General features: G+C 42.1%; 1 protein-coding gene across 1 annotated transcript in view; it reads right to left on the bottom strand.

Moving 5' to 3' along the window:
- The window catches only part of arid3c (AT rich interactive domain 3C (BRIGHT-like)), a 56,731-nt gene that overhangs the window by 10,080 nt on the left and 21,441 nt on the right, over positions 1-25,210 (bottom strand). Inside the window, exons 3-4 of the mRNA XM_084024899.1 lie at positions 6,652-6,724; positions 355-538 (exon numbers count right to left, since the gene is read on the bottom strand). Coding sequence (XP_083881025.1) covers positions 355-538; positions 6,652-6,724 — 257 coding nt within the window. The remainder of the gene's footprint in view (positions 1-354; positions 539-6,651; positions 6,725-25,210) is intronic.

Below are 25,210 nucleotides of genomic sequence, written 5' to 3'. Positions count from 1 at the left end.
TTAACTGTAATGGAAATGGTGTGTTTTGAAAAGGTAAGTGCTCTATACTCACACACGAAAGGTGTGGTGCATTGTTTTTCTGAATTAACCGTAAAAACAGTTGAGCATGATGTATTTTTTAAATTTGAGGTATATCAATGTCAATATTGATGTTTGTTGTCCCGAATATATTTATCCACAATTTTGCATTCGGACATCCGACACATCCTCGGGAGGGCATTTTCTGAATGATTATGTTTAAATATGCAAGTGTGTCATATCTAACTTTCTGGTGTGTTTCGTAAGGAGCACTTGTGGCTGCCGGTGAGGAGGAGTGCAGCGTGAGGTCATCGGGGGTTATCTGCTCGTACTCACTGTGTTCGGAGGGTGAAAGCTGCGCTGGTGATGGAGGTAGGGAGGTTAAGGCCTTTGGTGATCTCACGCCATATTTTCTTATTGATGACTTCCACTAAGCCGCCCTTTTCTGTGACGAGCTTGTAGAGCATGTAGAGATCCAACACCTGCTTGGCCATGATAGGAATCCGATTCACCGGAGTCCCTGCAGAAAGCAAACACAATATCCACAATCAATCCCATTAACTTTGGTTCCTCCCGTCAATAGGCTTCTGCACCTTCTTATAAGGCCAATTTATCTCGAGCCAGTCAAATGTCTGACAGCTCCGTTAACACCAGGAAATATAACAAAAAAAAAAAAAACTTTTCCAATATCTTGTCTGCATCAACTGGAACCGGCCTCATTGATTATAAATGTATTATTTTCATGACAAGGATGAAGGAAACTTTGTGCAAATATTTAGTGACAAAAGTTTCATCGTATTTAATTATGTAAGACAAATAAAAACCCTTCAAACCTAATGCACTGTTCACAAAATATACACGTATCAGACAAGAAATGAAGTGAAAAGTAACCAACGTTGGAACGAGACGACAACAGAACCACAGGTTAAGTTGTCAGGGAATCTGTTTAAAACCTGCGAATACAATCTATGGAGAAACGGGAGGTAATCTTGGATTAATGACTGCCAACCTGCCCACTTATTAGCAAAATAAAGGGGCTCACACAATCATTTTCACTCACGATTTAATGTTCGGCAATAAAGAGAGAACGGCCGGCTCTTTGTGAAGCTTCCAAAGTGGTTGACCCCGAGATAATTAACCTGCATTTTGCTGATAGAGTTCCATTGTGCCCATCGGATTTACCATAATAGCGATCAATAGCTGCAGAAATATAGTGCAAACAACAGCAGTGGGGCCAAGACAGTAAAGGAGGGGGGGAGGGGTGGTAGGGGGGGTCTGAAGTATCGTCTGAGGTGGTAAAACCACATCAATTAAGGCCAGTAATTACGGCTTCATTTCGCGGCGCTGGCATGTGAACGAATGAGACACTATTAAAACAAAAGATTGATGTTCCCGTCGCCTCACAGAGAGACAATGCTGGCAGTAAATGTGGCTGCGGAGCCTCGACGACGTTCTTCTCAAAACTATTTCAGCAGGTGTATATATATATATATATATATACACATGCATAGGTGATAAAAGGTGATCTTGTGAGAAAGTTCTACTTATCATTTGACTATAATTGCTTTATTATATACACCACACCAAAAACTGCAGTGCCTCAAATGGTCACTAGAGGAACGCTCCATAAGAACATCTATCCCCATCGACTTTACAGCAGAAAGAAAGACCCCCGCTACAAAACTTCATTATCGTTTCTACGGCTATCTCCCCGTTCACGACATCCGTACAGCTTCCAGCTGTCTAAGCATTTTGTTTTAAGGCTGTTGTTTGATGGCTGTTGCCAGAATTAGCATCCAAATTAATATCACGGTCAACGTGAATTACATGTGCAGCATTTTCTGGTAATTTAGCATTTTGCCTCTCTCGTCCAAATATGGTCATTTGTGCTTCCAGCAAGCAAGATGGAAACGGCAGCCTACAAACCGTTGGGTGTTGTCAAAGTGACTGCGTCCACTTCTTATAAACAGTAGACACTTTCACTTGATTAACACACACACACATAAAATACAGGTTTTCCTAGCGTATTTTCGGAGTGATGGCTGAGAGAGTCGGGTCGTGTACTGTAGATAGACCTGCTTGAGAGATCCTCAGCCTCCTCCCTCCGAAGCTTCATCTTTATTACCACTTATTATAATATGTAACCGAGCTGATCTGTAAAACTATCATTATGTCGAAGACACAACAGCCAACCAAACAAGGATTGAGGTCATAAATAAAAGCCTCAGCCTTTGTCTGACAGAATCTGAGGAGAGACAGGCCTCTTAAAACAAGATTTATGTGCTTTCAATACTGAGGGTGATGTATTTGTACTCTCCGATTCCCTGAAAGAGATATAAGGAATAAAAGAGTGAGGACGGAGGCCTTTTGTCAGCACAAACTATCTCATCGGCCCATGTATCATTATGACAATGAGCAATGGCGGACAAGGTGGAAGAAATCCACTTTGCAGAGTCTTAACGGCCTCAGCTGCGTTAGAGGAGTTTGTAATTGGAGGACGTGGAGCATCGGGGCTCTCGGAGCGCAGTAATCATCTTTATGCTCGGCTTCATCGCTGATGCGCTCACTTTGCACCTCCGAGCCGATAACGGGATGAGAATTTCTCCTCCTCATTGACCTTGCTCTTTTAACCCATGAAATGAACAATTAATGCAGCATCACAGGGGAAGCAGCTGTTTATCTTGCCGTTCTGTCCAGACTCCCAAAACGAAGACGAGCAGGCGGATGGAAACCACATGACATCGGACATCGGCATGATTCTTCTTGTCAACAAATCCCATGAAGAGACCAATAATGAGTTGAGTGCTGTGTGTGTATTATAATTCTTATGACGGTGAATAAGCAGCTGTGTATATCGTGATGTTATTACTTTTGCAGGTAATAGTTCAAAGTCAACAGTGAATGCTCACTTTAGGAAAGGCTCCAATGAATTTGCTCCATCAATGTTTCAGAAAATCCTGATATAAAGAGTTTTAACGAAGCCAACCAGCTCGGAAAAAAACTTGGAAAACTGAAAAGACAAGACTGTCGTGAAGGAACTCTTCACCCTATAAACGAAAAACATTACATTTTAAATTGTTTTCAAAAACTAATTTCGGTGAACTATTTTCGTAATATTAGAAAAAGCTTGAAAATGTTGCACCAAACAAACAAAAGAGGAGAAGACGTTTCCACGACCAGAGCGGTAGCCGTCTTTACATGTTCTGTTGCCATAGCAACGGTGTAGCGGGAAAACTTCTGTGTAACCGAATTGCCGGCCACCCTTTTTCTCCGTTCGGAATACGAAAGGGATTTTGACTCCCGTCATCTTGAGCTCTATGAAGATAAAACGGATACTGAATTGTTGTTCTTACGGTGCTCCTAAATATTATGTGATACTAAATGACAACGTGGTGCATTACGAAGAAAATCTAAATACGAGACATTTGTGCTTTGTGGGCATTTTGATCTTTGACTTTAAATGTGCAAATTTTAAAATCAGTGATACATAATAGTGCACAAATACAATTGAACTGAATTGAAGAAAAAAATACAAGCAGCTGTACAAAACATTTCCTGAATAGTCTATAATAGAATAGGGTCTAAAACTGTGTGGAAAATTCAAATATAGACACATGAAGTAATTTACTTGCATGAATACTGTAACGATGACCGAAAACGACCACAGAAATCTGCAGTTGCAGAACCCAAATCAACTTTCTTCCCCCCGTGCTCGCTCTCAAGGCTCCACTAAAGAACAGAGAAAACATCTGAATAAAGGTAGAAAGGTGGAAGCCGGATGCAGCAGCGGAGTAAAGAGGAATATTTAGTGTCACAGCGATCGAAGACAGCCATTTTTTAAGGTGACTCTCAAGTCGCCTTTTCTTCTGCCACATAGTATTCTTAAGCAATTAGTCGGGGGACAAAAGTTGACTTATTTGAGAAAAAAAGTGCTGATGGCCGTTCTCGGAGATAATAATCAATTAATAACCACAGCCACAGGGCAACAGTAAATCAGTCTGGGTATTTATCAACACACAAAGGAGGCCATCACAGCTTTTGTCTGCGCTACTTGTGATGGAATCTCTCCACTAGGATTTCAAGACTGAAAAAAAACGCCACAAAGGTGTTTCTGGCCATCTGCTGTGTGTTTCAGGCCATTAAGGTTCTCTGACAAGAGGAAATATGTCGGTGAAATACTGAACCGCATCGCTGCCACGGAGGGAATGGAACAAAAAGCAGCAAAGTACAAACCCTGAGTTTACAGATTTGAGCAATTTAGGGTTTGTATTGTTCATGAATTCAAGGTCTGTCCTTTTCTGGCAAACGTTTATACTCCTTGCAGGGAACTCGTGGAATCATTTTCATGTTATAACGTGAGTCGGATCATGGTACCGATACCGACCCCCACGGAATCGGACTGGTGCATCCCTCAATACAGCCAGTCAGGGCAGGAATTATATCTATAAATGTGTCCTTGGGTGTCTTGAAAGGCACCAACAAATACAATTTATTATTATTATTATTATTATTATTATTATTATTATTATTATTATTATTATTATTATAAATGGCAATGGGAGAATATTTCTGTATCTGCATCATTCTGGTTTTCGTTTGAAGTCTGAGTCATTTTGGAAGGCCGCTAAAAAATAAATAATAATAAAGTGAATTATTTAAGTGGAACAAACACAATAAGAAGTGACAGTCCAGTTCCTCAGAGAGGAATCACTGCGGTCCAGATTTAGCCATCCAATAATTCATCAATGTTAAAAGAGTGCCGTATTTTTGACACTTTCCAACGGGATCTGTGCTCGGCCAGCCGGCCTGGCTGACATTTCTTTGTCAGTGCAGAATGACAGTGATGTTTTTCAAGAAAGATCGATCTGGGATATTTGGAGCGGTCCACTCTGATCACCGATGTCAGAGGCGAGCGGCGGAGATAGGCTGCTGCTGATCTGCTCTGCACCGACAATGTCTCCCTACACTAAGTCCAAAATCAATCTCTAATTGAACGCTCCAACAACAATCCATACGGCCTCTAAACCCAAGTGACCGGCCGACTACATCATTACTTCATCAACGTGTGCTTTCCTACAGCTGTCACACCTGAGCGAGGGCAAGCGGCCGGAAAAAACATTTTTTTGTTCTTCTTTTAAAACCAAAGCACAGCAGCTTTCATTAAAGTGCATTCAAGTAATTTCAAACTATATGAAATGAAAACACATTCATAGTATACAGTATAACAAATGTATTAATGTGTGAAATGAAAGCAGACATTCGTCAGCAGTCATTTGTTTTATAATAAATGTGTGTGTATACATAGATACTCTCTGATTTTGTCCCTAACACCATAAATCTCCTCCCAGCCATTCAAAACTGCAAAAGTGAGAGCGATTTGGGGATTTCAGATTTCCTGTTCTCTCTTTTGATGAACAAATGAAGTCTGGAAAATCTTGTTTGAATGTTTATTCTTGTTTTCATCATTAGTCACTCATTTTTAATGTGAAAGGATTGATGACATTTATCAAATAAAAAAGTAATGTCACACCATATACTATATGTTAATACGTTCTGAATAAGATTATATTGAGTGGGTATCACTTCTCGTTTGTAACTCATACGATCATAAGTCCAAATATCCAGTTTCATCTTCAAACATCAACCTTTAACGCTTTCCAAATCTAATGTAATCAACATGTTTGCAGATGATAACCATTTGTGCAAAAATTAGGGGAAATACCTGTTAAATTCTCATTATATGTCTGTTTTCTGTGAGCAAAATACACATTAATATTTGAAATTACATTTTATTTTGGTTGTGAACTCCATTTAAAAGGAGCTCTGTTTTCCTACATTGTACAGGAAAGCATTGTGGAAAAACATCGCGGCTAAATCCACCGTGGTTAAACATGGAAACTCGACTTAAAACTTAACTAAAAATAATTCAAAAGTGACAGCAGTTATCAGTTATTCCTGCCGTTTTCAATTCAGATGATGTCATAGAAACTCCAGTTTTCCATTAATTCCGAGTCCATTGCATCGTATGCCGATGACAGGCAGGTGAGGACAAAAGGTTTTTGCAGACATGTAAAAAATTGTGTAGAGAAGAAGGAATTCAAACAAAAACATGCCAGCCTTGTGCTCCTAAAATAGACTGTCATTGTGCATGGCGGTGCCTTTTATTCTCTGCTGGGTGGTTTAACTTCCTCATATTATAGAGGAAGGGTCTAAACACAGATCTAGACCAGAATCCTCACACCCTCACGGTGTCAGTGGCCAATAAGAGCAAACATTGAGCGTATTGTGAGGAGAACTGAGAAAGTCGAGGTGTATCTCCCCTTCTGAACTGTTTATACGACTCGGAATCTTGACCACCTTTGTCTCACTGTGGTGCTTGACATCACTACACCACAGAAGTAGCATTTTCTGGATCTGGGCAAAAACGGATCGATTGATTTGGGACATTTGGATACTAGTGTGGTCGATACCTCAAAGGTACCTATACGCAGCCCTGGAGCTTCTATGCAACGTGGTTGATTGTTATCAACTGATTGATGGACATATTAGAGGAAACTTGGGGGGAAAAACAACTTTTAAAAGTAGAATTCTGAACAAGAGGTTTTGTGAGGGAAGAAGCGTATTGTCACTTACCCCGTTTCTGCATGAAACTGAAGAGGTCGTCGAGAAACTCTTTGCGCTTTTCATCATCATCCAATTCATACAACTGAAAAAGAAAGAAGGAAACCAATTAATAATGTATTCAACATTTTCACTAATGTTGTAGTCGGGGAGGCCTTTAAGAAAAATCCCAGAAGAGCGAGTTTGTTTAGAATTATGACTGACGAGGACAATGAGCTCCTTCAAGACAATCGCCATGTAGCCTTGAGCACGGCGAGTGTGTCGCACAGTAGCCGCTGATCAGCAGCACAGATAGCACACACACACACACACACACACACACACACACACACACACACACACACACACACACACACACACACACACACACCTTCTACACAAAGACACACACCTTCGACACAAAGACACACAGAACCACACGACTGCTCGAACAATATCAGGAAAATGACATTTTTGGCCTTAAATAGCACTTACATATCTGGGCACCTTTGAGAGGTTTGTCTTTATTTAACCCCTTGGTGACGCTGTAAAGACACAGTTTGAGCACAAATACACTAAAATGAAATTAATTAATTTCAAGCCATGTCGTTTTAAATATTACGTCTATCTCTTCACATGTGCAGGCTCTATTCATTCACTGTTTTGTTTATATACTATGAAAATATATAAGCCACATAATCGTGAGGCTGGACCAGGCTGCAACATCCCGGTCTGAGAGCTGATAGAAATGCCTTAAAGTTGCATTCTTTCTAATGGCCAGCAGGGGGCAACTCCTCCTTCTACTTCTCACTTGATTTATTACCTTGTAAACATTATAAACAAGAGTTTATGGTCTCAATCCCTCAGTTCAAGTCTTCTCCAATATAACATGATGTTAATTTACTAAACTTTGGTCCCATTCAGAGTAAAATAGACAATAAATCTTAAGGGCGTGGCTACTTTAATCCTTTCGCAGTGTGTTTTCAGTTCATGAACATTAACTGTAAAACATTTGGTTTTCTTCCACCCTCTCACATCACTTCTGGTTGCAAAAAACCCAACCAAAAACCAAGATGGCGATTACCAGAATGCCAAACTCCATGTATTTGTTTTTCCTTTCTCTCTTGTTCTTTACCAACTGTCCATTTATCTGAAACGCAATCATAAATTGTTGAAAATTATACATTTTTGGTCAAAGTGGTGACAATCTTTCATGATTAAGTTGCCATGTATGAAGCTCTTTTGGCCGCTGTACAGTCATATTTTCTTTATTAGAAAAATAAATAGACAACAGGATTCCAGTGCCTGTCATGCCTGGAGGCCCTCTGGATATTTTAGTAGCACCAGTTTCTTTATTGGCATCCCCATTATGCTCCTCTTGCTGCCCTATTCACCGGGCGGCGGCGACGGCAGTGTCAAAGAGGCTTTTAAACGGGACTCTGCAGCCAGATACAGCTGATGGAAATATGTTAGTGGCACTGTTCACTTTCAGTGAGGCCCAGAGCCGCGTTAACAGGCCCACTTAATCAATACTGGAAGACAGAGAGATGACCTTTGGAATCAGTGGGGCCCTGTGGACGAGGCCCCAGAGATAATAACTGATCATTTAGAAGTGTATTAGCTGTCACCAATATTAAAGGACCAGAGCAGGTCAGCACTCAGGAGGAAACCGTGGGGGGGGGTTTGTTAAGGAGAAGGTTCCGGAGGCGTGTATGTGTGTTTGTGTTGTGTGTCGGGGAGGGGAGGTTGTGAGTGCATTGTGAGTGCTGCACTGCAGGCAGTCGGTGGTGGAGGGAATATCGAAAGGTAAAGGAACAGCAAGCCGTTGCAAAAATGTTAAGTGCACAAATGCAGAGCGGATGACAATGCCGCAGGATCAATTGTGAAGCTCATGGAGTGCACCGGCATAAACGCAGAGACAATGATGAGGCGATAACACACACACATGCAGGCACACAGGAGGAGGAAATCTCAAATACATATTCATTTTTATAACCTTTAATTCTCCAAAGATACATATGGCATCATGTTTACATCGTGAGTTCACATTAAGTTGTTATAAACGAGGTAACCGTTCCAAGAAAGAAAGAAAGGAAGATATGTCAAATTCATCCTGAGAGTATCTTGAAGAATTAAAAAATAAACAGGAATCATTAGGGCATAAATATAAAATGATGAGAATATGTGTCAGAGCTTTATGTGACAATCCATCTGTCATTTTTTCTCAGACCTTTCTCAAACCCGGCAGACGTGATTTTTTTTCTTTTCATTTAACAAAGACAACTTATGCTTGATGTTCTGTCATCAACAACATTCTTCATAGACTAAACCTGCGCCGTCGGACACTAATAACATTTAATCTATATGCTGTCAGAATCTGCTATAACTGATTAATTCTAATTATATATGTTGAAGTCACTCGGAAGCAGAGAGAAATGAGTCGAGCAAGAGAGAAAATGGCCGGGCAGCATTCCTGTCTGTTTGAACCCTACGTGTGTTTTTGTTTCCCCCGTCTGTGTGAAGTCAACGAGGAGTCCGACAGGCTGAGGCAGGCTGAAGGACACCGGGTTCATCTGAACCTGCAGGCTGCCGTCAGCAGGGTCAGCTGAGGGAAGCCGGCTGACATTGAACTTGGAAAAACCTTCTTTTCATTCGGAGCGACAACTCAAACTCTGAACACACCGAGAAAAAGCTGCTGCAGTTATTTTTAATTAAGACTTCTGCACCTTTGCCACGATAACCCATCCGTCCGACAGGTGTGCTGTATCAGGATGCTGATTCAGCATCAAAGGTGATGAAGAAGACATGAAATCAGGTAAAATATTGTACAGCATGTTTGAGCTAACGCCAACCCGTCATCACGGGGAAAAAAAGTGTAGGTAAAAATGTACAAATGTTTATTTTATTATTTCTAATCCGGCTTCTGTAAGTGTGTATATGTGTTAGTGTGTATATGTGTTAATGCGTGTATGTGTAAGTGTGTATACGTGTATATGTAAGTGTGTACATGTTGAACAGGTGTGTACGTGTAATTGTGTGTAAGTGTGTACATGTTGAACAGGTGTGTGTGAGTGAGTTAATCCGAGATCAGCGCTGCTGCCTGGTCATGCTGGCAACCGTCCAGTTGGCTAAGTGCCACCGGTAACAGCACTCTGCTTCTCTTTCTCTCTCTCTCTCTCTCTCACACACACACACACACACACACACACACAGCACTAACAGAAGATGTGGAAGCTAATATGAAGAGGCATTCTGTGCCTCTACAGAATTAAGTGGCAACAGGCTGACCACATATTGGCAGCCCTAAGTGTTACCTTACACCCCCCCCCCCCCCCCCACACACACACACACACAGATTTCTGTAGCCCTTGTGAGGACCCTATTGACATAATGTATTTCTAGCCCTTTAATTGTCACAACCGTGGCTGTTCATCTATTGTGTCACAATCACCGTTATGGAAATATCCTGCATTTAGAAAGAACAGCTTACATTTTAAAGTGCAATGTACCAATATGATGCACTTTCAGAGCAAAACAATTGATAAATTGTCCATCCTGGCTTGATGCCGCTAAGCAGCGAGGTCTGCGAGAGGGCCGCTGTAAAGCTGACATATTTATGTTATTGAGGTTTTGTCGTTTTGTTGATAAGCTTTCAGATGTAAATTCCACGTGCCGAGTCAGACATCAGACAACACCATCTTCCCCATAAGATCCCAGTAAATTGGAGATGGGAATGATATAAATGACAAAGCAGCAGGTTTTTGTACAATGAGATGAACTGGCCCAAAGGATTCCTGTGATCTGTCTACGTTATAGTCTGTCGTCAATCAGTGGAAGAGAGAGGCATCAGAAGGTTAATCCTGAGCTCCGTCCTCCAAATCCATGTAGAGAAAAGCCTCCAGACTTGAGGCTCCTTCAATGTGACACGAACTGATGCCGATGACCGACCCACATTCTCAGCCGGACGGCATGGAGATAAAATTTGAAATACAATGTATACTATAAATGAATCAAAGACAGTAAATCAGCCTCATGTAGATAACAGAGGGGCTGGACAATACGGACAAAATCTTCTTTCACAATATTGATAATTTCATATCTCTATAACGATATATAGCAAGATATAGTATGTTTTCTGGTATTTAGACTATTTGAAATAACCACATACATTTGTTTATAACTCCTCATGTAATACTTTACTGAACTGATCCGATTGTTTTTATGAGTGGATATGTGCTTGTTCAAATTAGATGATGTAATTGAATTGTGTATCCCAATATCTCAATATATGATTCCATTGATAAATTATCAAAAAGATTTATTATCGCCAAGCCCTCATTGAAAGGCAAAGAAAAACTGTTTATGTCTCTGTCGGGTCCTTTACATAATGTTGTGAGTCTATAAGAACAATTTAGTCTTTCATCTCACTCCTCATTCAGCCTCTCCACACACTTTTCCTCTCAGTATTTTCCATTCACCCTCCTCCTCCTCACTTCTGCCTCGTCAAGTCAACGCCGCTCACCTGTTGCTCACAGCTGCTCTGGATCACTAATCAAGCCGCTATAAAGACTCCTGCTTCACACATGCTCGCTGTCATATGTTCCTCACCATTCCAGTGCAAGACCTGCAGCACTTTTCTCTAACTGATTCATGCTGATTCTGCCTGTCTGTCCCTGGAACTCAACTCGAGATTTGCCTCGGTGCTCCTGAGTGTTTCTGCTGTCCTGGCACCATTTAGCCTTTCGCTTTCAGCTAAACTCTCATCTAAATCCACCTGCATCATTATTAGACAGTCAGAGTAACTAGTACCTAAACAAATGCTTAAATTGCATAAATGAAGCAATAGACAAAGTAACCCTACATTAGACCAGGGTCTGTGTGCATGTAATGAGCATAAGCTGCATGTTTCCTGTGAACATGGGAGTTTATTTTGAAAAGATGTCGCAGGGGCACTGACCACGCGTATTTGAAGAGTTGGGAGCGAGAACGTGTCTTCTCAAGATGCTTAGAAAACATCGTTTAGAAAGTCCTAAACGTGTGGATGAGTGTGTGTGAGGAACAGCTGCAGTTCCACCTCTGCTCCTGTAACACAATGACTACGGTCTCTCCTTCATCTGGGCTGCTTCAAAGGCCAACATGGCCTCCAGCCAGAGAGACACACACGGCCCAGTAAATCACTGCCGACAGCAAATCACCACGCTGTCCCTCCCATCCTTTTATCCTCTGAACCTATACCTTCTGATCTGCTCTGCTGCTGTAATATTAATATGTAACAGTGCATCTGGTTTCTGGGAACAATACATTCTTCACATGCAACCACACTAATAATGGTCTGTTGTTCCACCTTGAGAATGTGTTTAGTGGGTTTAAATCTGGGTTAAAGGAGACACATCATGCTCATTTTCATATTCATGATGGTTCATCCAATGACCTGCCTCTTTTTTTTTTAGTTTCTCGCCCTTTTTCCAAACAGTGATGGCTTTTGGGTCATCCTGTGTAACAAACCATCTGGTGGGTCAGGTTAATAACTGGTGGCAACCTGCAGTTCTGGAAAGTGAAGCCAAAGCAGAAGTGCCTTAAACAAGCATTCTCTCTACTGGCCATCAGGGGGCGACCCCTACTGGTTGCAAAAATCTGTCTGATTGCATGGAAGTCTAGCAGATAATAACCCTACTTCCACTTCTCACTTTACTGTCTCAATAAAAATGTTAAACATGAGTTCATTTTTGGATAATAACTCTATTGGCAGAATATTATTGAATATTATTATAGAATTATTATAGAATGAGCCAGCTATCCATTGAGCAGGCTATCAATCCTCCACACACTTTAAAAACTGGAGGTAGCCACAGTAAGTCTATTGGTCCATGAGATAAACAGCTGTGCAGAAACACCAACCAACTTCCTGCTGACTGACACACACACACGCGTTCATCTGATGACCTCGCCATGATGACATCCAGAGCCTTTACAGACACAACTACACACAATCGGGATTTGAACACATCTTGGAAACAACCTAATAACTAGAAACAATCTCACAATAGGATCAAACCATCGGCAATGCCTGGGGTGTAAAATGGGGCGCCTGCATTTTGATTTCCACACCCAGCTGTTGGGTTTTGTGTGCATCTTGCAGTGCAGACAGGCGTATAAATAGCTGGCAAAGTATTCGAAAACACTCATGAGGAAGATCCTGCTACAAATATTTTACCACGATGTCACACACTTCTCACAAGGTGAAAACAATACCAGCTGCGTTCTGCGGGGGGCGCTAATTTATGTTGCAAACCTGCTCCGATATACCGATATAGACTGGGACCAGTCCCACCACTGGCCGGTTTCCCAGTTACCATCGACAGCCCTTTTCCTCTCCTCCTCTCTGCCTGCACAGAGTCCCGTCCTGATTGTTTGTTTGAACTTCAGCTCTCAAGGATGCTTTTCTAATTATCCCCACATGAAAACCACCATGTCCTGCGTTGTCTTCAAAATTAGATTTAATAGCCGAAGCTCAAAAACAGGTGTGTTGCATTTGTTATCAAAGCTGCTTCCTGTTCCACTTGGCAGCTCCGCGTCCCAGTACGGAGACGACATGTCCACCGTCCTCCACTCACATCTGACCCAATCAGAACAAAGTCCTCTCTAGTACATCATTAACTGTAGTATTTTGAACTTAGTCTTCATCGAAACAATTCAACAATACATTAATTTATATGCAACATAAATGACAAACAGCACTCATGGTACGTAATAGTTAGGGTAAAATTACATCCAACACTTCTTGCTTCATGTTTTACGTTGAAAGTCCACCAGGACAGGAAGCTAATGGGAGAGTTTTAATGTGAAACATCTAGGCAGGAAGTACTGAATTTCCCTGACAGTAACATCAGTGAATGAAACAGCGAGTAGAAGTGACTCGAGAGCATCTTGTGATCAGATCGAAATGCATGTGACGATGTGACACTCCGAATCTCATTGGCTCGTAGTTGTCTCACCTGCCTGACAGCGATGATTCCCACGCCGCCTGCTTCTGTTTGTGATAACCGAACGATTAAGTGTTACGTCACCTTCTTAAGCTACATAATCTTAATAAACAGGGCTGCTTTTTTGAGCTCCTACAACAACGAAGAAGCTGTTGTTAGTTCCCTCCAACAATACTTATTAAACATGTATAAAAAATTAGATCACAAATAAAAACAGGCAGCTTTAAAAAGAAACAACCCACTTGTTCAATTAAATTTGAGCTTCTTATATCACTTATGAAATAAGAGACAGTCTCTAATATGACCCTGTTTCAAATAAAGGCTCTGTAACTACCGTAACTGAGCAAAAAACGCGCATTTACATTTTCGTTAGTCAACTTTTTGGAAACACACTGACATTTTATGCAGCATTTCAATGGAAGCAAACGGTGTAAAACCAGAGCACAATGATTGAGGTGATGGGGATGAAAGAGTGTATCATGAAAGCCAGAAAAAAAGTCAAAGAAATGATCCCCTCTCACCACAAATGGCGGTGACGGTGAGAGACGGCGTGCAACTGCAGACTCAGCATGAACAGTCAATGAGCAGCAGGCAGCGGCCGACACAATGCAACGCGGCCGGCTGGAAGCTGCTCTGTGTTACACGATCTGCTGACACACTGAGGTCACGCTCAATTCACTGGATCTCCAACCGCTAATCATCCCCCTCCGTCGCAGCGCTGCCCGACCCTCAGCTCCACCCGGCCCCCAGCTCCACCACTTCACCACGTTGCAAACTGCCCACTGCGGAGCTCCAATTTGGTTTTATCATTTACATTTACATTTAGGGCATTTAGCAGACGCTTTTGTCCAAAGCGACTTACAATAAGTACATTTGTCAAAAGAAAGAAACCACAACATATCATTGCCGATAAAGTAAGAGCTAAAAAATAGAAACGTGTTAGGTCCTCATCTGAGTAAAGTAGCTGTTCAGCAAACATACCTTAAGAACAACAGTGCTATGATCAAAGTGGTATAGGTTGGGCTGTTAGGGGGTCATGCTATGCAGAGTCAGGTGAAGTCTGAACAGGTGAGTCTTGAGCCTTTTTCAGAAGATGGCAAGTGACTCTGCTGTCCTGACATTGGTCGGGAGTTCGTTCCACCACTGAGGACCAGAACAGAGAAGAGTCTGGACTTTGCTGAGCGACATTTGTTAGTAGAGGAGCCAAGTGCTCACTCCGGGGCATGAGGTTTGACCAGTGTTTGAAGGTAGACGGGTGCTGTTCCATTGATGGCCTTGAAGGCCAGTGCCATCGTCTTAAATTGGAGGCGTGCTGCAACAGGGAGCCAGTGGAGGTTCACATGGGAGAATTTGGGTAGATTGAAGATAAGGCGTGCTGCAGCGTTCTGGATACGCTGCAATGGTTTAATCGCAGAGGCCGGGAGTCCAGCTAGGAGAGAGTTGCAGTAGTCAAGGCGGGAGATGAGGAGTTGCGTTGCATCCTTTGTGAGAAATGTCTGAATACTGTATGTATTGTAGAGGGCTAATCGGCAGGATCGGGCTACAGCAGTGATGTTATAATGCTAACTTATTTTATTTATCTGTTTGGATTTTGGATAGCTGAATTAGAGTATGTAAAGCACTTCCTCTGATTGCAAAAATTAACTTGACTTTATTCATTATTCATATTTTTCGGTTCTTCTTTAGATTTTCTTGTTGAATTTCTGTCTGTCTCCTACTGCAGACATCACCATACAAATAAACTGCATTCTCAATATATAATATATAATACATATAGAGCATTGAAGTAGACTTGAAACTAGCGGTTGAGACCAATAAATGCATGTTTATTTACAGTAGAAATAAATCAACTGACAAGTCAGGACATTTTCTCATACTTCGACTTTGCAACCAAAGGATTCACCCCCTGGTGGCCATTGTGAAGAATGTAGGTGTAAGGCACATTCGCGTTAGCTATATTCTTCAGACCTGGCGGTTGTTGCCTGGTTACTGTAAAATAAAATAACTTCACACTCGTTGCCTCTCTTTAACTGATTAATGGATATCAAATATTGCCATCAGATGACACACAAGCTCATTTTACAAGATGTCAGAAATGTCGTCCTAAAAACAACTGAACCCTGCTGCATGGTGGATGACATGACATTCCCATGGTTTTGACATTTACTAGAATAAATCATTGACTCCTTAATGCCCAATAGAACACCGTCTGTTTTCTGTGAGCCGTCTCACATTTCTGCTGGTTAGCGAACGCATGCAGTGCTCTCATATTCCCAACAGAGCCCATCCTCCTCCCAGCGCTCCAGAATAGACCCATAGAGGGAGTTGGAATGCTCCCCGGAGCAGAGGTGTTAATCAATGTCAGACAAGCAGCTGTTAGACATCTGATATTAAAATGCTGCTTCACGCTTTGTCAGGCAGACCTCTTAATGTTCTGTTTATGGAGCTGTTTTTTCTTCTTTTTCAGGCTCCATTAATTTATGCTACGCTCTTAAAAAAGTTAAAGCTAAACGAGAAGCATGTGATACCGTCGGCCATTCTAACCTTAGCCAATGTTAATTCTAACTTATTAGGATTCAAAGAGCAGCAGCAGTCACAAAGTCCAGCCGAAGAAAAGCTGCTGACATTCTGTCTGAAGATGAAGCTCCGGTAACAAAAGAGCTGTCAAGTCTTTCTATAAGTCAAATAAACCAAAACAAACACAATTTTGTGTTAAATTGATAATCTAATTAGGTGACTAGAGAAGTGCTAAAGGTCAGACAATAATCTTGAGAATGACTATATTACTAATTATCCTCTGATTAGCGAGATGCATAACTTTCTGTAACATGTAATACAACCAATAATAATATTACACGGACGGGTCAGAGAACTCCATTTGAAAGTGAATATATTCTCCTTCCTGCTTCAGATCTGCTTATGTGAATATTGTGTGCAGTAATGAATCACACAAACACAGGACTTTCACCCAGGATGCTGCTGTTTGTGTCCCTTGCGAAACCATAAATCAACATTTTTGTTTTGCATCCGTAATCCGGGATTTAAAAATTAAAAAAAGAAACTATTAAGTATCAGTCTGTTGTGGTAAGAAGTGCAATGCTTTTAAAGTGATGACAGTAGCTGATTTTACTGGCTGATCATAGATTGCTGTTCTTCCAGTCCACTGCACCCCCACCCAAAAAAACGAAACGTGGATTTCAATGCAGTCGCGGTTTCAGTTTGACTTGCAGAGAAAACATATGGAAAACGTTGAAATTAACGTTATTTGCTCACCTGACAGGTTGAACAAAGTCCAACGGCCACAACGTGAGTGAGAGAGAAAGAGAGACAGACAGAGAGAGAGAGGCACAGACATGAATGATCAAAAAGTGAGGTTTTTAAAACAGTGTGAGAGGCAGTTTAATCATGTTCACTTAAAAAAAGTCTTCAGTTTGACTTCACTAAATATTAACCTAGCAACAAGTTACATGTCTTCAAATAACAGTAAATACAGTTTTCCACTCACTACATGAACACAGTTCGTTTCAAAATAAAACTCTGGTTTACACGGACTTCAGGCTGGGAAAAAGAAGCATACTGATGAGTGTTTTTATTTGTTCAATGCTATGTGCACACACTGAATTTGGTGCTGTAAAGCCTCAACATGGTAAACTACTGGATCACATATCTACAAGTCTTTATGGAGTCTTCTGATCTCTCCAGCAGAAGGCATTGACCTAAAGTCCACACCTTCTTCCCATTACTGTGTCCATAACCTCCACAGAAAGAACGTTGTTCACTTTGTTAAAAAGGCAACGCAGGATGGACCTCGTTTTTAAGTGATCTTAATTTAGTGAGAGAGTACTTCGCTTTTCCAATAATCCTCTATTTTTATTCTATCCAGTAATTGTACTGCTTCTGCTAAATTACGATGTTTTAATGATTTGCCTGTAAAAATGATTTCCTGGAGGTTTTTCAAAAGCACGACAGCAAAAAAAGTAATGCTTTTTATATTGCTCCGATTTATATAGTTTAAATATTGCGTAGGCTACCTGTGGAGGGATTAATTAAAGTGTTTAATCTGATATTAGTGGCTCATAAAATCCTGATTGTGCAACTGACTGCTGTACAGAACAGGTCATCGCCACTAGAATTATTAGATTATTGGCGTTCATCCTCTAAAAAACATTTTCACTGCTGCTTGCCTCACACTAAAGGAGATGAGCGAATCCACAGTGGCGCTGATTTTTGATCAAGGTGGAGATCTGAGATCAGTTTTAAAGGTCCCATGAAAAACATGTTTTCTCTGGTCTCTACACTTATAAACTGGTCTTCCCTGAATGAGAAAAACAAGCGACTCCTGCATGGTCTCTGCAGCCCACCCACTGGTACAACGGCGTTACGTAACAAAGGGAGTCATTTGCATAGGCCAAACTCCTCTGCGTGATGATAGGAGATATCCGAGAGGGGGCGTTCATCACCGAGGTGAAGTTCGGTGAGTCCTGCGGTGAGATAGCAGTGAGATAGCCGTGTTTCACAATGTCGCTCAGAGTTAGACACGCAGATTGCTCTGTTGTTGGTTGTACAAATCAACATAAGTGCTTATATTCAGTCCCAGCTACAGAAGAACAGAAGAGACAGTGGTTGTGTTTCATTTTTAATGACAATGTGCCGGCTACGGTCCGTGTTAGCTTGTATGTGTGTGCTAAACACTTCACATCGGATTGCTTCAGTAACGAGGGTCAGTACAAAGCTGGCTTTGCCTCGACACTGACCCTCTCAACCATACGGGACCCAGCAACTTCACCTGAGCCACATAGGCGAGCCATAGCGATACATCCACCGTAAACATTGGCGCATGGTACCACTAGCGTAAGCGACATCCTCTCCGTCTTTCTCCAAGTAGGCGATGACAGACGGAGCTCATTAGCATTTAAAGGTGCAGGCACAGAAACAGCCTGTTCTCAGGAGAGCTCATTTGAGCAACTTTAAGACAGCCGACAAAAAACAGTATAATAGGGGACCTTTAAAGCAGCTTTATTATTCACACTGTAACCTAATGTAACTGTGACTGACTTTTTTGTGTCACTGAATTAAGTTAGTAGTTTTTCCTCAAAAGTCACTTTGTTTCATTGGTAAAAAAAAACAAAAACATTAATGTACTAATTCCCTTATTCTGGGCAAAATACGAAAAAGATCACTGCAGTATAAAGATATTTATGGTGATAGATGCCAACTGGACAGAAGTAAGACATCTTGTGGACACTAATTTAGTGTCTTCATGTCTGCATTCATGTCGGGTATTGTAGCGTTCAGGCAGATGAGTCAGTGTGACGCAGTTCAGACGGTTTAGATGGAGCAATATTAATATCTCACCTGGAGATGCAGCAGGCCTCCCAATTGAGCTAATCTTTACCATCTGTCCTCTTATAGTTTGATAATGAGTCACCATCGCCGCCGTCGCCCCGCCTGGAACTCGCTGAGCGGCCGCGAAGTGTTGCTCAACTGAATGGTTTGGTAATGGGTTACATGTCTGCAGAAGGCCTCCTCCTGCTGCTCTGTGGATACAGATCCATCACGCTGAGTCACCTTTAACAGCGTCTTTACAAACCCGGGTTTAACCTTTACATGAATTCCGCAATAGTTACGAGATAGTTGTGTAACGATCAGAGGAACCGTTTCTCATCCAGCGGCTGGATGTTCAGAAAGCTGCAAGAACAGATTAACTTCATTGTTTTTATGGAGCATAAGCTTTATATACACTATATACTACATGACTAAGGGTACGTTGGCATCTAAACAATGTATGAATACCAGCCAAGTGCTGCTAAAACAGCTTCCACTCTTCTGCTTTTCGTGTTCTCAGCGTGGCTGCAGGGTTTTGCTCCCATTCAGACAAAAGAGCATGAAGTGAGGTCAAAGGTCGGCGGCGTTAAAGGTGCTAAATTCAAAATTCAGATAGCATCTATTGCGACGGCTGATTGGGCAGCTGGAAGCTAACGGTGTTAGCAGTGCTAAAAGTGCTGACAGAGCAAATAGCGAGGGGGAAACTGCAGGATGGGTCTCCACTTTGCTGGTTACTAATTATTTGCTACTATATTAATGATTTGAATACACATAGAGTCCTTTGACGTGTGTAAATTCTAAAAAAATATATATATATATATTTTGGTTTCACAGGAACAGCAGTCTCCTGGTAGAAAGTCCTGTGTTTGTTTGACCCAATATATCCAGAACCTCCTGCCTGTGTGGACTTTGTCACTCTTCATACTACATCACCTGACTGACCTGAGCGCAGCCCTGCACGATTCCATTACGTATGAACCAGTACATTTACTTTTCCTAGGTAAGAGTACGAACACCAGCGGAGAACAACCTGACCACACACACCGTCACCGTGGAGACGGGTGTTCGTTGCCGTGTGGCGTATACAGAGAGGTTTGCCCCCGCAGTTATTCATTACAACATAAACTGCAAAGGGTTGAAATCCACTGAGCAGTCATGTTTATAGAAACACAATGGGATGTATTTGGCTCACAAAAACTCTAAAAGAGTTTTATTTTTAATCACACAGCACCCAACTCCAGTGTACTTGCATCCTCATTTACAACATATTTTTTTGTGGACGAAATGGGGACCAATGCACATCCCCAAACCCTAAATCATTACAGTTTGGAGTCTTGGTTCAGGGCTAGGTTAAGGGTCAGGGTAAGTCTCCAGGAATTAACTGAAAGTCAATGAAATGTCCCCAAAAGTCATGAAAACATGACTGTGTGTGTGTTTTCTTAATTAGAAATCGGTGAAAGTGTTTGTGTCTCTTGGTGGAACCATTAATTGTGTAATGTTTAACTTGTTGGTTTAATGTTCGGTGATAAAACATTCCTTCCTCTACTTTTAATGAACATCCTGTTGGATAAACTCTCGTGCTGACGGAGGCCACGCTTGACCTCTGTGATCAACTCACCCATTCAAACATTAACTCGGGGTTTAATGACACGGAGGCAGGTGTGATTAAAGGGTGCTGTGGTTTGGTTTAGATGGGGGGCTGCAGCAGGGCCCCCGGGGGCCCGGACCGGGTCGCCAGGGCTGCCATCTGGAGCCGAGCTTAGTGGAGTGAAGTGGAGGCTGAATCAAATCAGCTGCTGTCCGACGGGAACAAACGAACATGGAGGGAAACTCTGTAAACCGGCTCTGATTCATGGCTTGATTCTTAACGGCTAACATTGTTTCCAGACTCATTCTCGGTCCGGCCTCCAGGCAACTGTCAACTTTAGTTAATCTCGGTTCAGAGAAGTGATGTGTCTGATTCTATTCTTGTTTCTTCCTGTCAAAATGTTAGTCCATCACTCAATCCTGTATGACCCCCCTCCCCGTTCTGTGGCTCCCGGCAGACCGGACCGGATTAACCTGCTAAGTGTATTTTGCCACAGGCTTCTAAGGAACCTAAAAACCAGGTGATAATACCTAAATCATCAAGAATTCTCCTTCACATCATAACTACTTCATAAGCCGCTGTAAGGCGACATGGTTACGACGGATATCACCGGTGCGGCTCCCCCAGTGGTGAAATGACAATATGCAAAAAGCAAATCATACATCGTTGCCCCCGTAGCATTCTGACTGCGTCACTTCATGCCGGCTGTATTAAACACTTGATGTGTGACAGTGAGATCCTGCAGCTCCTTTCCTTCCCGCTGCTGTCAATGCTTTACAGTAAACCTCGTTGCCATGGTGCCCAAAACTAAACTTGACACTTGTGAATTCAACCGTGCGGTTATATCTTAATGCTTTTATTTTGGCAACAGTGAGGCTCATTCATGTGTTTTTAATACCAACACCAAAATGCAGATGGAAGCCAAGAGTCTGATCCAGATTTCTGCCTGAAAGTCAGTTTTTTTCTCTGAAGATTCATTGACTTTGAAAGTTGTGTGTGTGTTCTAGTTCTGCTAAAGTGTGCTGAGAAATCTTTTGCTGTGATATGACACTATGAATAAAATTGGAGCTCGATGGCTCAGTGGAAGACAAAAAATCAGCCTTTGATAAACACAATACTTTACTGGCCAAACACTGACATGACAAGTTATTATTTGAATTTGAATTTATTAGTTCAGATATCCTTCGTATGTATATATATTTTACGGCTGACCTTTTGTTCCCAGGAAGGACATCAGACGACCCTCTGCTCCCCACGCTGCCCTGTAATCTCATTGACTGGACGCCTTTCAGCCTAATGATAGATTGTAAGAAACCAACCAGGTGTCCACTGTGTGTGTGTGTGTGTGTGTGTGTGTGTGTGTGTGTGTGTGTGTGTGTGTGTATTTTTCCTTGAAAGTTAAAATGCACCAAAAATCTATTTAAACATTTTATGCAAATCAAGAATTACAAATGTTACAAATGTGCTCCGTCCAGCGTGTACTGAACAACGAGTCACACAACGTCACTTTCATTTATCAAAAATGAAATGTGACATTCTGGAATGTTACATAATAACAAATTGTGCATATAGTAGAGACATGTGCTAGAGAATGTTAATGGAGATAATTAGCAGATTATTTACGTTGTAAAATGACGACTGTGCTGCTGGGAGAGATGGAAACCAGTTGATACGACTCTGTCAACACTGGAATGTGTGTCCCAATAACACACAAGGAACCGGTTCATGTTCAGTCTGCACATTATATTTTTTAACTGTTTTGGTTTCACTGATGTTTCTTGACTTTGAGAGATTTTGAAGTTACAACGATCGACTATGCTGATAAAAAAAATTGAATGTTTGCTAAGAGTTCTGAAAGCAATGAATGGGAAGAAATTCTAGGTGTGTTTAGTTTCTCTCACAATACTACAATGTGGACGCAGACTGAATGTTTTGTTCAGATTGGAGCATGCCTCCTGGTCATGTGACAAGCAGAGGCATGTAGGCTGAAGGGGCAATTAAGACTTGAAGAATCTAGAAAAGTTTGCGCTTCCACCTCATTCTATCCACCGCTAAAGGTCACGTCAGTCAAGTTTCAAGCTACAATAGAGCACCTGAAATCTCTGACTTTTGACTTTTGCAAAAATATTTCAGCGGACGTCCGTTTCCAAAGAACAGACCTGCAGAGCTAATCGAAGGGTCTGGGATTTATGGGAACGGCTCCTTAGTGTATTATTGCCTCCCTTTGCCAAATGGCTCCCTCAAACGGAGTCCATCAGAATGAGAGGATGGGTAATTGTGTGGGCCATAAACCTCCGGGTGCTAATCTCCAGTCTGCCACTAATGTAGTCTACAACCCCCCACCCTCACGACCACACCCACTCAGCCAGACAGGAGGCCAACACCCAGATCCCGCGCAGCCTTCATTCAGCTGCACAAACTTGCCTCGCATGCCTGGTTCCCCCTCACTGACGTCCCACGGCGCTCAGCGGAGGATAATAGCCGACTAGCCGACACTCCTCCCGGTCAGGGAAGCGTGTTGTATTACCGCCGACTCTCCCGGCCAACCTTTTCATCCCGGTCAAACAGGAAAACGGAGCTATCAAAAGCTGCAAAGGCAATAAATGCTGCTGATACTCATACTCATACATCTCTGTTTCCATTCACACATGATTTATAGCACCACTGCATGGACTATTGAGTCAGGCTGCACAGTTAATCATATTAAAACTCATGATTTAAATATGCAGTCTACACGACAATGATCTGACTGCGTCACTTCATATTTGTATTAAATATTAATGTGGGGAACACGGCGGGATGGTATTTGGTCCTCCCAACACCTCTGGTCTCCCCCCGTAACGAGCCACAGCATGTTTCCACCGAGTGCCATTTAAGAACATTAGGGCACTTCAACTGAACGGGAAGAAGGCGTTCAAGATAAGAGGGAACAAAAACGCTTCACATCCTCATCATAAGATGGAGGTGAGATAACGACAGCCTGACTCTTTCAGCACCGACGACCCAGCCCTGAATGGAGGAGGGGGGGCTTCACTGCTTCTGGGTCGTGGCGGTGCAACACTTAAACTCACTCTACCCGACACTCAAACTTCAGATACATCTTCATGCTGGATGAACAAGGGTGCTATGGCCTCGTGTTGCCTCTAGAATGTCAGTGCCTTCAGGCCGTCCAGCTGTCAGAATCCTGATGAGACGCAATGAGCTAATAGAGATGTCGACATGTGCATCTGAGTCACATTTAGTTATTACCGTCCACTCACGACAATAAACTAAGCTACATAAAGGCTGTATAAAGGCTACGTAGGCTGCATAATGGCTGGAGTGCCAAAAACTAGTTCCAATTCCTTGTATGACCACTTGAGGCTGTGAATCCCCATATACCCCTGTGTTAAAATGGCCTGCAGAAATAAACAATTCATGACAACTTTACAGGAGTCAGAAACTCACTAACTAACTTATGTATTACTTTGAGTTGGACGTTGGGTGTTCACTGTTCCAGATTTAGTTATTAATTTTTACTTTGACTGAAATGTTCTGACCAATGAGATTCTGAAGGAGCTGCAAAGCATCAGAGAATCGAGCATATAAACATCGGACCCTTTGAAGTCATAAAGAGCTGCATGGCTTTATGGAGTCACTGCTTTAAAACCAAAAAATGTGAACGTGTTCGGAGTGCATGCCTTTTGGCCAACTTCAAATGTCTTTTCTTCTGAAGAAATGTGTTCTAATGTCATGTGACGGATCATCGACCCTTTGATTGGACACAGATGGACTTTATTTAACTAACTATGTGACTTCTGACAGTAATTGGTACCACCGGATCTTATTTAAGGGATTCATTAGCAAACAGGGTGACTGCATTTGCACCCACTACTTTTTATGTTTTATTTCACTTCAACAATTTTGACTATTTTGTGGAGGCCCATTACAAAAAAATCTCAATTAAATAAAAGTCCATTTTATTTCCACGGTACTTTTGCAAAGTAATCGTCCATAATCTTTTTCCTGCTCCAAAATATCTATCGGGCAACCGCTAGAAGCAACACATACACACACACACACACACACACACACACACACACATACACACGTGTACTCTTGGAACCACAAAAACAGAAGCACGCTGCTCTGGTTGCGGAGTGTGTAAATCTCTGTGTGGGACTCAGCCAGCTGGATGCGGGCCAACGCGAGCTCTGGCAGAGAAGTCGGCAGTGAGTGCTGTGAGAAGGTCAAACAAAGTGTGTCGTGACGTCGACCTTGGCAGACTCTCAGGACCTGGAAGATGCAAGGGCGCAGCGCGAGGGCCGCCGCTGCTTCCCTTTCCCCGGGGCGCCGCTGGGCTCCTTCAGTGCCGCTCAAACGCAGACACCGCTGCAAAATAACTAAAACTGCTGTATGGTACGAACACAACACACATGGAGGGAGGACCTGAGGCCTGAGGCTAACAGACAGAAGCAACAGGCAAGCAGACGTCTAACATGAATGAAGGAGGAGAGATCGGGCCGTGTACAAGTCAGTCATGCCGCCAAAAAAGCATCAGTTTACACTGAAACTTCCACAACAACGAGACGTTTGGGAATTACAGTCTTAAAATCTGCCTGAAAAATCTTCACAGGCCAAAACCAGCTTTTAATCTTTTTATTTACCATTTAATCAAACCTCCTGTTGCAGTAATACAACAAAAATATAAAAATAA

This window comes from Eutrigla gurnardus (assembly GCF_963514095.1).
Source record: "Eutrigla gurnardus genome assembly, chromosome: 13".
NCBI classification, from domain to species: Eukaryota; Metazoa; Chordata; class Actinopteri; order Perciformes; family Triglidae; genus Eutrigla; species Eutrigla gurnardus.
This window is presented reverse-complemented; position numbering and strand designations above follow the sequence as displayed.